The 15,414-nt window shown below is 35.3% G+C and overlaps 1 protein-coding gene across 7 annotated transcripts in view; it reads right to left on the bottom strand.

Moving 5' to 3' along the window:
• The window catches only part of YTHDC1 (YTH N6-methyladenosine RNA binding protein C1), a 36,951-nt gene that overhangs the window by 14,762 nt on the left and 6,775 nt on the right, over nucleotides 1-15,414 (bottom strand). For 4 of the 7 annotated variants that reach the window (XM_051820233.2, XM_089302701.1, XM_051820232.2 and 1 more), the window contains exons 2-9: nucleotides 11,302-11,403; nucleotides 10,255-10,583; nucleotides 9,701-10,133; nucleotides 6,057-6,146; nucleotides 5,544-5,597; nucleotides 4,907-5,001; nucleotides 3,416-3,524; nucleotides 3,216-3,333 (exon numbers count right to left, since the gene is read on the bottom strand). In XM_051820233.2, coding sequence (XP_051676193.1) covers nucleotides 3,216-3,333; nucleotides 3,416-3,524; nucleotides 4,907-5,001; nucleotides 5,544-5,597; nucleotides 6,057-6,146; nucleotides 9,701-10,133; nucleotides 10,255-10,583; nucleotides 11,302-11,403 — 1,330 coding nt within the window. The remainder of the gene's footprint in view (nucleotides 1-3,215; nucleotides 3,334-3,415; nucleotides 3,525-4,906; nucleotides 5,002-5,543; nucleotides 5,598-6,056; nucleotides 6,147-9,700; nucleotides 10,134-10,254; nucleotides 10,584-11,301; nucleotides 11,404-15,414) is intronic. The other 3 variants (XM_051820235.2, XM_089302702.1, XM_051820234.2) reach the window with 1 other exon arrangement.

A 15,414-nucleotide genomic window follows, 5' to 3' on the forward strand; every position in this document is an offset into this window, starting at 1 on the left:
AAGTCTCAATATACAGCACATTAAGGACAGAGATCCTACAGGAGGAGTAAGTGCACAGTGACTCCTGTTGTTGACTTTACAAATTGACACTACTGTTTATGGCATCAGTAATCTCCCTATGCACCAGTCATGAGTTTCCAAGGCTATGGAAGCCTTCTGAGTTCACCGACTCTTATCTTGTTTAGACAAGGTCATATTCAAAGTGGAGGTTCTCTCCTCCCTTCAGAGAAAGGTACCTCCTTCTTTGAAGACCTGTTCTTTCCACTGGGATCTCACTCACAGAGATCTTTCATTTAGGTTTTTTTTTTTTTTTTTTTTTTTTTTTTTGCCAGGGTGTTTTGGCTTTCCATGCCTGAAATACTCTCATGGGCTTTTCAGCCAGATCGGAATGCCTTTAGGGCTGATTCTGAGGCCAGAGTGCTGTTTAGGACATCTGCCATTCTATGAGTCTGCTGAGTACCTCGCTTCCCATGTTGGATCACTCTCCCCTTTATTTATTCTATCGGTTAGTATTAGCAGGTACTAGACTTGTTTATGTGCTCCCTTTGACTCTTAGTCCTTTCATTATGGTCAATTGTGAACTGAAATTGATCACTTGGACTGGTGAGATGGCATTAAAAAAAAAAAAAATTAAAGCACTTTATTGTCCAAAATTTTACACCTAATGTTACTACAATGGACTGTATAGGTCTGCCTTTACCTCTTCTGTTATACACATTTCAAACAAGTTAGTAAAATATTCAGTAAAGAGCAATATGGAGATTAAATAATGAATGAATAAACTAGTATTATAAAATTAAGTAACAAATTTTCTTCTCAATGATGTGAAAATGAAGGTTAATAGAGTAAGTTACATAAAATAAAATCTCTTGCAACATTATCTAAAAATGGCACTTTCTCCCTTGCTCTCAAAAAGGCATCATCCAGAATTATTTTCCAATGATACCAATGTCTCCTTTGGTCTTCACAGTCAGTCACATACATACACAAATAAAAACAAACACAAGTAAAAATCAATGATAACAAAATGTCTATATTTAAAAATAATTGCCATGTTGTTTTCATTATAAATTGTCAGTAGGTTCTAAACTTTTAATTATACTTTGACTATAGTTTTATTTCTAATAAGCAATAAATTTTATTGAAAAACTAGAGGCAGCAGAGTGGGAGGAAAGAGTGAAAGTCTCATTCCAACATTACAAGTACATATTTTTTCATTTGTTATTTATTTTCATGTTGTTACATGGAAAGTTATTTTTGCATAATTATGTTTAAGTGACAACCCATAATTTACTTAAATAACTTTCTACTTAGGAAAATTCAGATGGCTTCCACGTTTTCATGCAGAAAATAATGATGGGCTAAATACCTTTTCAGAAATGGTTTTTGCTATGTTCTACATGAAGGATCTCTGTGAGTAAGACCCAACAGAAAGAAGTGGCTATCACCTGGGAAAGCAGTAGAAGATGGCCCAAGTCCCTGGGCCCCTGCACTCACATGCAAGACCCAAAAGAGGCTCCTGGCTTCGGACTGGTGCAACTCCGGCCACTGCAGCCAACTGGGAAGTGAACCAGCAGATGGAAGACCTCTCTCTGTCTCTCTCTCTCTGCTTCTCCTTCTCTGTGTAACTCTGACTTTCAAATAAATAAATATATCTTAAAAAAAAAAAAAAAAAAGAGAAGCGGCCATGAAAGGATGTACTTTTCTCTAAAGGAAGGAGAGAACTTCTACTTTGCATATGGCCTTCTCCAAATACTGATAGAATCTGTGGAATCAAAAGGCCTAGGCAGCTCATGTCAAGAGCCCTGGGTGGTCACTGATGTCATACCAAATAGTGTTAATTGTTAAATCAACGACAGCAGTCACTGCGCACTAACTCCCAATGCAGGACCACTGTCCTCAATGAGCTGTATTATGAGAGTTAACTGTAAAACTAGTTCTCAGTTGTGTGTGTGTGTGCAAATTATTGAAATCTTTACTTAGTATCAAGTTTGTCTACTTAGTATAGCATTGGTCTTCCATTCACAAAGTTAAATGAAAATGAATCTCAATGGATAATGGGACTGGCAAGGGGAGAGGAAGGAAGGGGAGGTCTGGGAATGTGGGTGGGAAGGCAGGTATAGCGGGAAGAATAACTATATTCTTAAAGTTGTATTTATGAAATTTGTATTACTTAAAAAATAAATTTAAAAAATTGTTTTTTGTCACCCTAACAATCAACTTCATATAGTATTTCTACTTTGTATTGATCCATAAATATATCTTAATAGTTCTTCACTATCCCTAAAAAGTTTATGCTAGTTAGCATTACAATTTATCCTTGCCTTTTCTTTTACTAACTACCTTGCTTCAAAAAAAAAAAAAAATCTGGCTATTATTCTATCATATCTGTTGAACCATTCTCCAATGGTTTCTGTTCCCACATTATCCCTGTGCTAGTCAGCTTTCCTAAATACAACTAGCAGATTTTTCTTATTTATTCTTAACTAATTTCCTCATGCCCAACAAAACACAATATCCTAAGCCAATTTATAACTCACAAAGAATCCACATGGTCCCCTTTCAGACATACTTTAAGTAAAATTAATCTTATAGGTAATAGATTTGTGTATTCCATGAAAAGTTCACTTAAATAGCAAGCACTGTTACACACAATGATTCAGTAAGGAACTAAAATTAGGACAGTAACTCAATGTTCTGTTTTTCTTATATATAGTCTCAATCTATTTTCAGAAGATCAAAATGCCGACTAAACATGTTTATTAGTTTCCTTAAAAAACAAAAAAACTTTAACTTCTCACAACCAAATCAGTTAGCCCCTAAACAGTTAGCAAGTTAAAGATTAATTATTTTCCCACTCCACAGTAACTAAATGACATGCTGAATCACTACAGTGCAAGCATATACTGAGCAACATTCCCAGCAGGTGTCCCATTATTTTTATCACTATATTGCTAATACACAGAACAAATGAAATACATGAACCCTTCACAGAGTAAACTATTGCCCTTAGCATAATTATAACAGATTTAAGAGGGTACTGAACAAAGTAATATCAGAATATAATGCTTTTACTATTAAATGTTACGGATACAAATCAGTCCAGGAACAACACAACCAAAAAAGGAAACAAGTATAATAGTAAACTACTATGGAGTTTTTACATTATTCCCAACTGCTGCCCATTCAAAACAAGGGTGGACTGCACAATATACCTGCAAATCCAGTCAATTTTAAAGACACCTCCCAGCATCTTAGCATTCATTCCTGCAGGAAGCACCCAGTGTATAGGAGATCCTCCATGATGGGATTCTGAAGAAAGTCTTGCAAACCCTAAGGAAATCATAACACAAGAACTATGAAGATGTTAATATAGTTAATGCTTTTATATGCCCAAACTATTTTATTTTCTTACCTTGAAATTTTCCACTCTCTCTGACTGAAAATATTAAGATAACACTCCTTGCAGATCTGAATGCAGCATTTAATTTCTTCTCATTTACAGGCAGTGTTGACCATACACCCTATACAAATAACACAAAGAACACAAATTGCACTTAACTGTAAATCTCACATTTTCTGCACATGTGGCAAAGCAGCACAGCTGATTTCAGTATGCTTTAATTCAAGTAAGCTATAATGAAGAAACATCTTATTCCTCAGCCATCAAAATAATATAGTAACGACTTAAAAAACCTCGGGAAAAAAACATGGAAAAAACAACTAGCAAACACCACAAGGGGGTAGTCAACTCTTAAGGGATAGAATTCAATACAGTAAAACTAATCACTCACAATTATCTTGAAATTACAACCATTTACAGTGGTAAATACATGTTGTTAGAAGGTGGATCACAACTGTGTCTGAAAATCTGTGCCAAATCAAATATTAAAAGTCATTTTATTAGTAAATCTGTAAATTATGAAATTCTGGGAAGATTCTAGCATTTCTAAATTTTTCTATTTAAGTTCAAATGTTTACGTATCAATAGTCAGAAGAGGCTAGTGTTTCCACTATATATATCTGGAATATATATTTACTAATTTTTGAAACATTTTAACCAATTGTTTATGCATGAAAAACAGAAATAAAAAACAAAGAAGCTTTAATTCAGCTCACACCAATCTCATACAAACTATACTTTCTCATTCACAATAATGATTAATTATTCCCGTCTAAACCCACTTATCGAAAGAATAAGCTAATGCTAGATAAGCTATTTGGTGTATTACTTCCCTCTGTTTATAAACGTTTATGGGTAATCACTGACTAAAGGTAGAAGTATAGATTATTTTAAGTAATATTGATGGAATTATGGATCAGAAATGCTTAAAACTTTCTGAAAAGTTATTCAATTTAAATCAAGAATAACAAACTATTCTAACAGCTGTCATAACATGTCATATACTTTGTAGCAAAAATACTAAAATAAAATTAGGATTTTGTATCTATAGCAACTGGATACATGCTTTTCTTCTGAACCCAAATGATCTTACTTCTAAAAAACAAAGGAAACTCAAGAAATGGTTTCTTCTCAAAACAATCTCAAAAGGTATAAAGTAACCATTGACAAAAAAAATTGGTTAACCACAGGAAATTTTAAGTGTTTGTAAAATTAGTAACTGAATATAAAAGCTAATATTAACAGAAAAAGATCTCATAAAGTTAAACTATATAGCTTTAATACTGAATATTTTGACACTAAAATCATCCTTTAAATATTTTAGAGAACTCAAATTACTAATTAATAGGTTGCCTAGCTAGCCACAAACCAGATCCTTGGAGGTTGGGCTGGATCTTTAAAGCTTGAATGAAAATCACAGTATCTCAGCTATTTGAATTAATGCAGGTCCATGTTGTCATTTAAAAATTTTAAGATTAGTTTCAACAGAACTGATGCTAATACCTTAGCTTTGGCAAGAGACACATTCTCATGGTTGTTACTCTTAATGAGGAAAAATCTTGCATCCTGAAGGACATATTTGAGTTTACTGGTTTGATCTGAAAAAAAGAAATCCAAATTGATTAACCACAAAGCACTATTACACAAAGGAAGAGTGAACTGTACTAACTGAAATTGGCCCTCCACAACCCAGCTAAACTTTTTCACCCACTCAACCTAGAAAGCTAAGCCACAACATGTAATAAAGCAAAACTAAGACAATTAGCATTTTACAAAATAAACCTAATCTAGTGATGTTCCGATATATCAGATCCATGTTTAATTATAAAAGTGCCTATAATCTGAAAGAAATTTAACAATCTCATTTACATGTTGATAACAGTAAATTATACAACACACACATACATCATTCCATTGTGTGCTAGAACTAAAAGAACCTAAAATGTTTGGTACTGTACTAAGAGATGCAATAAAAAGCAGACATGGAACATGAAGTTTCTATGTAAGACTATACACTTTTTCTTAATGTAATATATCGGAACATTACTATATTAAAACCAACTATTAATGGAAAACCAATTAGGCAAAATAATGACTTTATGCAGCATGCAATGAAAACGATTTCAAATTTAAATGATACCTTTTCGGACAGCACGAACGGAAGATGATAATTTCTCATGCTTCTTTTCTGAACCTGTATTTAGCCAAAGTACATTTGTTCAGATTGAGCTTTAATAGAGATAAGACAAAATTTCTACAGTCTTGTCACATATAATTCTCATTCAAGACAAATTATTCTTCCTGGCGCACCCACACACACAAAAAAAAATACTTCTCAATGTGTACGAGTGTTTTGCTTTTTGGGTTGTTTGGATTTTTTAAAAAATATATATTTGAACAGTTTCCCACTCAGAAAACTAGTCACTGAATCATCATCTTCCAAGAAAAAAAAAGTGAAAATTCCACTTAAGCAGTAACAGAACAGGATTAAAATAAGAAAAAGCTTAGTTTCTTCTAGAATTATTACACTGAACATGCCAAAATCAGTACTAATGGACATCAACAAGTTCACACTAAACTACAGCCTCCACACTTTCTAAAGCAGAATACATTAGAATCACTCAGATATGATCACAAATGAAAATGAGAATACCTGCATAAGACTCTGATGCAGAACTTCCACTTCTATCAAAGACAATTGGAGAAATGCCTCTAGCTCTCTTCCTTTCCTTCTTTTTCTCATCTAAAAAGAATCCAACCAAAAGTTGTTAAAACAGCTCAAAATAAAAACTAGCACAAATACTCAAGTATCATTCTGTGTTTGGTTTATGCACAGCTCTTAAGTTTCAGTCATTGTTCATCTCTCTCTTGATCACTCAAGTTTCCTCAAAAGGTGTCCATTTTAATGATGTGAAAAAAAAAAAGAAATTTTTTCTCCCACCAACTCCAGTCAAATCAAACTACAATGATGTAACTGAGAAATTAATTACTTTTTTTGGCCTACATAAAGGTGACCTTAACTAAGATTTTCTAAGAGGAATAAGAAAAAAAAAAATAGCAAATACAATTTTCCTTTTAACAAAATTAAGTCCTATTTTGTTTGCCTTACACTGTGCTACTATTTTTCATCACAATTCCAACTCTGATTTTATTTTAAGATGTTTGAGAAGCCCTAGCACACAATGCCTTATAACTGGAAAATATAATTCTTAAGCATTTTCTTCCTAAAATAACTGCTGTTATTTTCAAATTCAATTTAAAATTTATCCCCAAAATATTAAGTACAGCTAATGTATTTGTATCAGAAAATTAAGCATTTTCTGTAGCCCAAAAAGGTCTGAATTACTTGTCATGAAAGAATCATTTTAAGCTTAATTTGGACCTTTACAAGCACGGATAGAAAGACATATATGAAACTAAGCTCTTCTGTCTCTCCTGCTTTCAATTATCCCACAAAAACCATTTCCTTTCTAGGTAGGAGATAAGAAGGAATATGGAAAGAGAAAATGTACATACTTATTTTTATAGAAACAATGCAAAGCTGAAAAATAATCATCAGCAAGCATACAGAGAATATCTTCCTTTATACCAATAGCTAACTATTTAAAAATCTTTAAACAAATTATTTGTCTTAATCCTCAAAACAAGTTCATGAGATAGTCTCATTTACATATGCTTACCTGTTCCTGAGTACAGGAATCTAGACTCAAACGGCAGATATTCTGGCTTAGGAGTACAAGCCCTAAGCTCTTTTCTTGAGTGAATGGAAAAGATATTTCACTACTGTTACTGAATGGGGATTCTAGGTCTAACTAGTTTTAGTAAGCTTTTTGTTCCATTGCTTTTTTCAAAAGTGTTGACATGTTTTCTTGTAATTTTTCCTCCTTGGATATTTGATCAATAGATTGAGGGTAAAACAGCTCTTGTTACTGGTTAACAAGAGGCTATGTGCTTCAAAGTACTATAAATGATCTCTTACTAACATAATGCAGAAAAAATAACAGAAGCAGAAGATCCTGTCCAACTCTCTTTACATAATGTTGAACACAGCATTAGAATGAGATCTCCAAGAAACTTTCATCTTGTTTGTATGAGTAATTCCTGCTGCTCTCAGGTTAATGGCACCTCCCCCAAATACTACTTTCAGGTTAAAAGAACAATTAAAGTCATACCAAGTAAAGGTTTGTATCAACCACTGTGTTGCTTTTAATTTTCTTAAATTACAAAAAATTCTGAGCCGGCGCCGTGGCTCAATAGGCTAATCCTCCACCTTGCGGCGCCGGCACACCGGGTTCTAGTCCCGGTCGGGGCGCCGGATTCTGTCCCGGTTGCCCCTCTTCCAGGACAGCTCTCTGCTATGGCCAGGGAGTGCAGTGGAGGATGGCCCAGGTGCTTGGGCCCTGCACCCCATGGGAGACCAGGAAAAGCACCTGGCTCCTGGCTCCTGCCATCGGATCAGCGCGGTGCGCCGGCCGCAGCGCGCCGGCCGCGGCGGCCATTGGAGGGTGAACCAACGGCAAAAGGAAGACCTTTCTCTCTCTGTCTCTCTCACTGTCCACTCTGCCTATCAAAAAAAAAAAAAAAAAAAAAAAAAATTCTGAGAAAAAAATTAGGTAAAGTCAATTAGAATCTAGGAAAATCACGACGCAGAAACTAAACTAGAATCTATTGTATTCAAAAACAGGTTTCTCACAATCAAGAAATTCCAAAGCCATTTCATATTTCTCTCACATAATACAAAAAGAAAACTACAAGAAAAATAATTTCTTGAATAAAATGTAGGATCTCATGTTCCAATGATTCTTCCAAGGAAAATCTGCGTATTTTCCTTTATAAGGAAAATAAAGGTTGCAGGTATCTCTTTTAAGACAATAAATCTTTTCTATTAACAGTTTTAATATCAAGAGTCATTATAAAACTACAGGCTACCAATTTGAAATGTCTTCTCCATAAAAAGTGTCATCAAGTACCTTGCTACAGCTCCAGCATCATCTAGGAACTTGTTAAACATGCAGATTATTTCAGGTTCCTATCCAGCTTACTTTTTTTCACTTATCTCAAATGCTCAAGTCTACGCTGCACTGTTTCTCATAGAACTATCAAAAAGAAGAGTCCTCTAACAAAAAATATTTCCTTTTCCTATGGGTAACTTCAAACATTTTCCATAATAAATGAACATTCAAACATTCTGCCAATGCAACTTGTGTTCCCTATTTGCTATCCTAAATTTTAGAAGACAACATAAAAAGCATGATGGGAACATAGAACTGAAAATTCCAAAAGTTTTTACATAAAACCTAACTGCTCATTTATTCCGTTTAACTTTTTCTATTCTCTTCAAAAATCTACATTCTCAAATCCAGAACTCTGAGAAGAAAAGATGAAAAGCACTTCCATTGCCTATCACAAGAAAATAGCTGGCCATTTGCTCTGTTGCCTACACTACATCAAGAATATGATCTATTAATAACAATTATAAATGATATAATTTCATAGTGGTGAAATTATATATTTCCAAAAATACAGAATTTTTCTTTCATTCTAATATTGAACACATAGATAGCCATGAGACTATAAAAAGCAGGGATCTAGAAGTAGCCCAACCTTGTCTTGTACCCTCTGAATTTTCAAAGAGAAGGCTCACTCCCTCAATCTACTGACTCCATCTACCAGACTCACATTTTTGTCTCACTGCTCAACAGGCACAAAGAGGTAAGACATGTACTGAAGATATGATCCAAGATGGCTTTTAAATAACCTTTCTACAAGAATTATACTCTTCTTTTAAACTTCCACTCTCTGTAGTATTAAGTCAACACGTAAGTATAGAATTGGAAGACAGGTTTATGCTCGCCCAAGAGAAAAGAAGATGTGATTCTGTTACAACATGATGGAACTCTAGAGGTATTCTATTCTGGAAATATTATTATACCTAGTAGGCAGGTTTTATTCATCAGTATTTAATAAATAGTTTTCAATTAATATAAAAACCTAAAAACTTACAGCACTAAAACCTGAAATGCATGTCCTTATAGTGAAACAACTGGACTTGTATTTGCCTATAACAAATCAATCTGTAGCTGGGAAACACCTTTACTAAATATGTACATCTTACTCAAGATTATTCAAATGTATTCAAAACACTCAATAGCATAGTTAACTTTGAAACAGATCAAGACAACCTTATTAATATACCCTATCTCCTCAAACATTTTACATAATCTAAACATACTCAAGAATAAAACCAATCATATCCTTAAAAAAAAAAAAAGACAAATTATATACATAAATTAGTACCTGATGCATCTGTCCCTGAACCAGATCTCACAGACCCATCTGTGAAGGAAACAGATTCAGAACCAGAATCACTGGCCTCACTTCGAGTGTCATAATCATTTCCCTCCTCCTTCTGGTCTCTCTCATCCTGTTCATATTCTTCCTCCTCTTCTTCTTCTTCCTCTTCCTCTTCTTCCTCCTCCTCTTCTTCCTCCTCCTCCTCTTCTCCATCTTCATCCACCTCTTCATCTTCCTCTGCATCCTCTTCTACCTCTTCATCTTCCTCCACATCTTCTTCTACTCCTTCCTCCTCATTCTCAGTATTGTTGCCTTGCTCATCAGAAGAACCACTGCTGCCAGTCTCATGATCAGAGCCATATTCTTCAGAGTTCACTTCTTCCTTAGAAGACTGGCTGGATCTACTTGCACGTCTATCCACTTCAAGCCCAATTCTCTGATGTTTAAAGAAAAAGGTAATCAGCAGTCATATAACACATAAGGTCAAGGTGACTAAATAGTTCTAAAGCCTCAAAAAGAATCTCTTTTTGTTTTATATTTGCAATAATATTTACTACCTCAGAACCATCTGGTGTTGGGGATTTGGTCCTCCTTTCAGGATCTCTTTTGCGGAGACAAGTTTTTTCAGGTTGACTCTTATAAGGTTCTCGGGAGGCACTGCTTGACACGCGAATTTTCCGATCAGCATCTAGACGCTTGTTTCGTTCAGATCTTTGATATTCCTCATTTTTATACTCAGTGACTGATTTTCCTTTTGTACTAACTATTCTTTTGTTATTACTAACAGATGAGCTCAGTGGTTTAGAAATCAATTGTCTTGAATGTACAGAAGACTTTTGTCGCTTGGGATCAGCAGATTCCATTCGGTCACTTTTTCTTTTTGATCCTTTAAAATAAAATTTAAAGAGAAATATAAATGTATTTGTAGTATTCACATTTATTTCACCAAAGATTAACAAATATTTACATCAGGAATAAAGGAAGTCTTATTTTCTAAAAACATCTACTAAAATATTTTTGTTTCAAAGTTAATCTAAAACAATTATCAAATATAAGAGAAATCTATATATTTCAGAAGTTCCATATATTTTTTAAAAAGTATTTTATTAGGGACCGGTGCCCTGGTTTAGCAGGTAAAACTGCCAACCGCAGCACCAGCATCCTATGTGACTGCTGATTCAAGACATGGCTGCTCCACTCCAATCCAGCTCCCTGTTAATGCGCCTGGGAGGGCAGCAGACAATGGCCAAACTGCTTTGGCCCTTGCACCTGTTTGGGAGACCTGGAGGAAGCTCCTAGCTCTTGGCTTTGGTCTGGTCAAGCCCTGGATGTTGAGGCCATTTGGGGAGTGAACCAGCAGATAGAATCTCTCTCTCTCTCCCTCCCTGTTTCTCCCTCTGTGTAACTCTGCCTTTCAAATAAGTTAATCTTTTTTAAAAGTAGATTGCTTTTGTTTATATGGAATATGGTATTATCAGTTTATTATGCCTTTGGTGCTAACTGCCTCAAGTACAAAAACAAAAACAAAGTCATTTTCTTAAGAAATGAAATATCCTCTATTCATATTCCTTGCTATTTTAACAAAAAAAAATTGGAAATCTTACCCTTTTTCTCATTTTTATCTTGTTCACTCTCTGGATTATACAGTTCATCATCTTGTTCAGGTACTTCAGTCAAAATATCATCTAAAACATTAAGTTCCCCATCTGTAAATTTAAAAATTAATAGGGAAAAATTAGTAACCAATAAGCATTTGTTTTTGAGTACTAAGTATGAGAACAAAATCCTCCATGAGTTTTTATTTCTGGATCACAACGCACAATTAATTCCTATAAAATAACACAATGTAAAGGACACATAACTCTGGTCTACAAAGTCAGGAGCATACACTTCATGTTATATACAAAATACACAAAAAAATTCAAAACTGCTGTATTTTTCTACTTTTAAGCTCTAATTTTTATGGTGACTTTAAAATGTGTATAATGAATACTGAAATATCTGTATATAATATATATACACATATATTTATCAAGATTGTATACTTCCCATAAGATTTCAAAAGGAAACTACTAACCTCACAGTGAACAAATCTGGCAAATGCCATCGTAACCAAGTAACCAAAATCAGCATCCCTAATTAAATGGAACAAGTCAATTTCAGGACTTTCTGGTAAGAACTGAGAGTAAAACAACACATCAATGATATTCCTATGAAAAATGCAAAATATGAACCTATACATGAGGAAATATCAAACCCAAAAGAACAACATCCAAATATGTCTCTATCCTAAACACAAAGGAACTATTGCACATTAACAGAAACTAAAGAAACGTAACTGAATACAGTCTGAAAATTATGTTTGCAGTCGCCAAACAATGGACTCCTTTGGGTGGTACTGATGCTGGTCTAAAAATGAGTAAGTACAAAACAGGCTGCTTTTACTTTTGTTTACTTATTTTTTAAATGTTATTGAAAAGCCAGATACTCATGTCAACCAAAAAGGCTTCTCTCATCTCTACATTTATGTTTTCGAGAAGGATAAAATTCCCACAAGATTTGAGTTTTAGCAAATACCATTTCCACATGCTAAAAGATAAAAACAAAACGAATAGTTTCATAGAAGTAACCCAAGTTTTGCAAGTTTTAATTATTATTGGCCAAAGGTCTCTTATCAGTAAAAAAGTGGATCCAAGAGGTCTTGACAGAACCAGAAACATTTGTTGGAAGACAGGAAGAAAAAATTTATACTATCCCGAGAAAAAGACAATTAACTTACTACAGTAATAGGTAAAACTCTTGCATGAAATCACCAGATCTCAACTAGAAATATCACCTCATAGCCTTAACATTTACCTGAAATTAGATATTTTCTATGTGCTAAATTTAATATAGAATGAATATGCAGTAGGTTAATTTAAAACAATCTATTTCAAGGATATATGTAAATTGTGGTTTCACAATAAAAAAGTTATTAAAAATTTCTAATTCAGTTTTATAAAGTACCTACATACTTTTTTTTTTTTTTTTTACAGGCAGAGTGGAGAATGAGATAGACAGAGAGAAAGGTCTTCCTTTTTGCCGTTGGTTCGCCCTCCAATGGCCGCCGCGGCCGGCGCACCACGCTGATCCAAAGCCAGGAGCCAGGTGCTTCTCCTGGTCTCCCATGCGGGTGCAGGGCCCAAGCACTGGGCCATCCTCCACTGCACTCCCAGGCCATAGCAGAGAGCTGAACAGGAAGAGGAGCAACCAGGACAGAATCCGGCGCCCAGACTGGGACTAGAACCCGGTGTGCCGGCGACGCAGGCCCAAAGTACCTACATACTCTTTCAAGATAAACATTAACACACTCACTTACTTAAATATCTTGTCACTTTTGACATTTTATGACTTATACATGCATCATATAAACAAACAACATGAAACAAATAAGGCATGTTTTACCATCTTTGCAGATAAAGAAATAGAAGCTCAGAAGTTCAAGGTAACCACACATATTTTGCCCAGTAATGGATGGATATGAGTCTGGAATTCACGCTTTCTAAATCCATGGTTATCTTAGATGGGGAGCATCAACAGCAACTTTAGGGGCAGGCATTTGGCAAAGAAGTCAAGTCACTACTTAGGATGTCCACATGCCACATCAGAGTGCTTGTTTCAAGTCTTGCTTCCTCTACTTCAGATCCAACTTCTCACTAACGTGCATCTAAGTACTTGGGTCCCTATTTATCCACGTGAGAGACCCTGATTGAGTCTGGGCTTCTGGTTTCAGCCTGGCCCAGCCCTGGCTGTTATGGGCATTTGGGGAATGAACCAAAAGATGGAAAATCTCTGACTTTCAAACAAAACAAAACCTAAATAAAAATTTTGAAGTCATAATACAAATGCAAAATATTAAACACACATACGTACAAGATTAATTTCACATATGCACGAGAAAGCACTCTATCTCCAACACTTTAACGTCTTAAAGTTAGTGGAATATCTGAGATCAACCATAAATCCTCACTTTATGGTACCTACATTTTTATCTATATTGTACATAGCATCAATGAGCTAACTCCATGGTTTTATAACAAATTGGCAAACTAAAACCTCAAAAACAAGTATGGCTAATAGCCTATTTTTGTATGGTCTGCAAGACAAAATAGTTTTTACATTTTTAAAGGCATTTTATAAAGACATTTTTAAAAAGACAAAGAAAAAGATATACCAGAGAATCTTTGGCATCCACAAAGTCTATCTGCCCTTTTACAAAAAGTGGTGCTGATCCCCAATATAAGTGACCACATTTTATGTTACCTTTCTTCAACACTAATAACAAATATCTTAAATGAAATATGATATACATGGGAAAAGAGATAAATCCAGGTTATCCCTTATGAGTTAACTGAGAAAGTCCCAGTTTTTCTGAGCTCAGTTATTTACCTCTGCTAAGAAGCATTTAGAATAAAAAGATCAGGGACTAGTGCTGCATGTAGCAGGTAAAGCAGCTGCCTAAGGCACCAGCATTCCATATGGGCACTGGGTACGTCCCAGCTACTCCACTTCCAATCCAGCTCCCTGAAAGCAGTGGAAGATGGCACAAGTACTTGGGGCCCTGGACCCACGCGGTCTCCAAGAAAAAGCTCCTGGCTCCTAGCTTCAGATCGGCCCAACTCGGGCCATTGCGGGCATTTGGGGAGTGTACCAGCAGAGGAAGACCTCTCCTTCTATCTCTAACTCTGCCTCTCAAATAAATAAAATTTTTTTTAAAAAAAAAGATTGGACTTTTCAGGTAGATACAAGTAACTAAAGATTTTAAAAAAGGACCAGTATTTTGGAGAAGAAAAGGAGGGTATCCATATTAATCTCCTGTAGAGTTGACCGCTAAGCCTTTCACCAGCATTGTATTCCAACAAACTGTGCCCACTTCAATCCTTTAGCTAATGACAAGGCTACATGATACACAAAATCTGGTCCAGAAAGAAAACATTCTTTTTCAATTAAATAAACATATACCTGTACCAACTATCTACTACTACATAAAACATTATCCAAAACTTGGCAACTTGAACAATAAAAATCATTTTTCATTATTGCTCATGGTTAAGAGGATCAACTAAGATCTTTCCTTTGTCTGCATTCAGATGATAGTTAGGGCTGGAATCATCTCTAGGCTCTGTTCATTTACATGTCTGGTACCCAGGCTGAGAAGGCCGAAAGCAGTAAGGCTTCTCAGGTACTTCTCTCCAAGGTCACTCTCCACTAAGGGACTTCAGAGTACACTGTGATTTAGGGCTGACTGTAAATGTGTATGTCCCAAAAAGAGGAAGAGGCAGGCAGATGGCCAGTCACATTACCACAGTATTTTTTTTTAATAGACCCAACCACAAAAGCCTCACCCAGGCTCAAAGAGAATGAACAGTTTAACCTAGTGGTTAAGACACAGCAGTGCATCTACACTGGAGTGCCTGGATCCAATTCCCCACTCTAGATACTGCCACCAGTTTCCTGCCCTGAGAGGCAACAATGATAATGGCTCAAGTAGTTGGATTCTCATCATCCATGTGGGAAGACATGGACTGAGTTCCCAGTACCTGGCTCCAGCCCTAACCCAGTCCTGGTCATTGCTGACACTAAGGAAATGAACCAGAGATGGAAGCTTCACAAAAAATAAAAATAATATTAAAGAAGAACATATTTTCTATTTGTTGTTGGGAATAGTGTTAAAAAGT

The sequence above is a fragment of the Oryctolagus cuniculus genome, chromosome 8 (assembly GCF_051225735.1).
Source record: "Oryctolagus cuniculus isolate XC-2025 breed Fujian yellow rabbit chromosome 8, ASM5122573v1, whole genome shotgun sequence".
In the NCBI taxonomy this organism is placed as follows: domain Eukaryota; kingdom Metazoa; phylum Chordata; class Mammalia; order Lagomorpha; family Leporidae; genus Oryctolagus; species Oryctolagus cuniculus.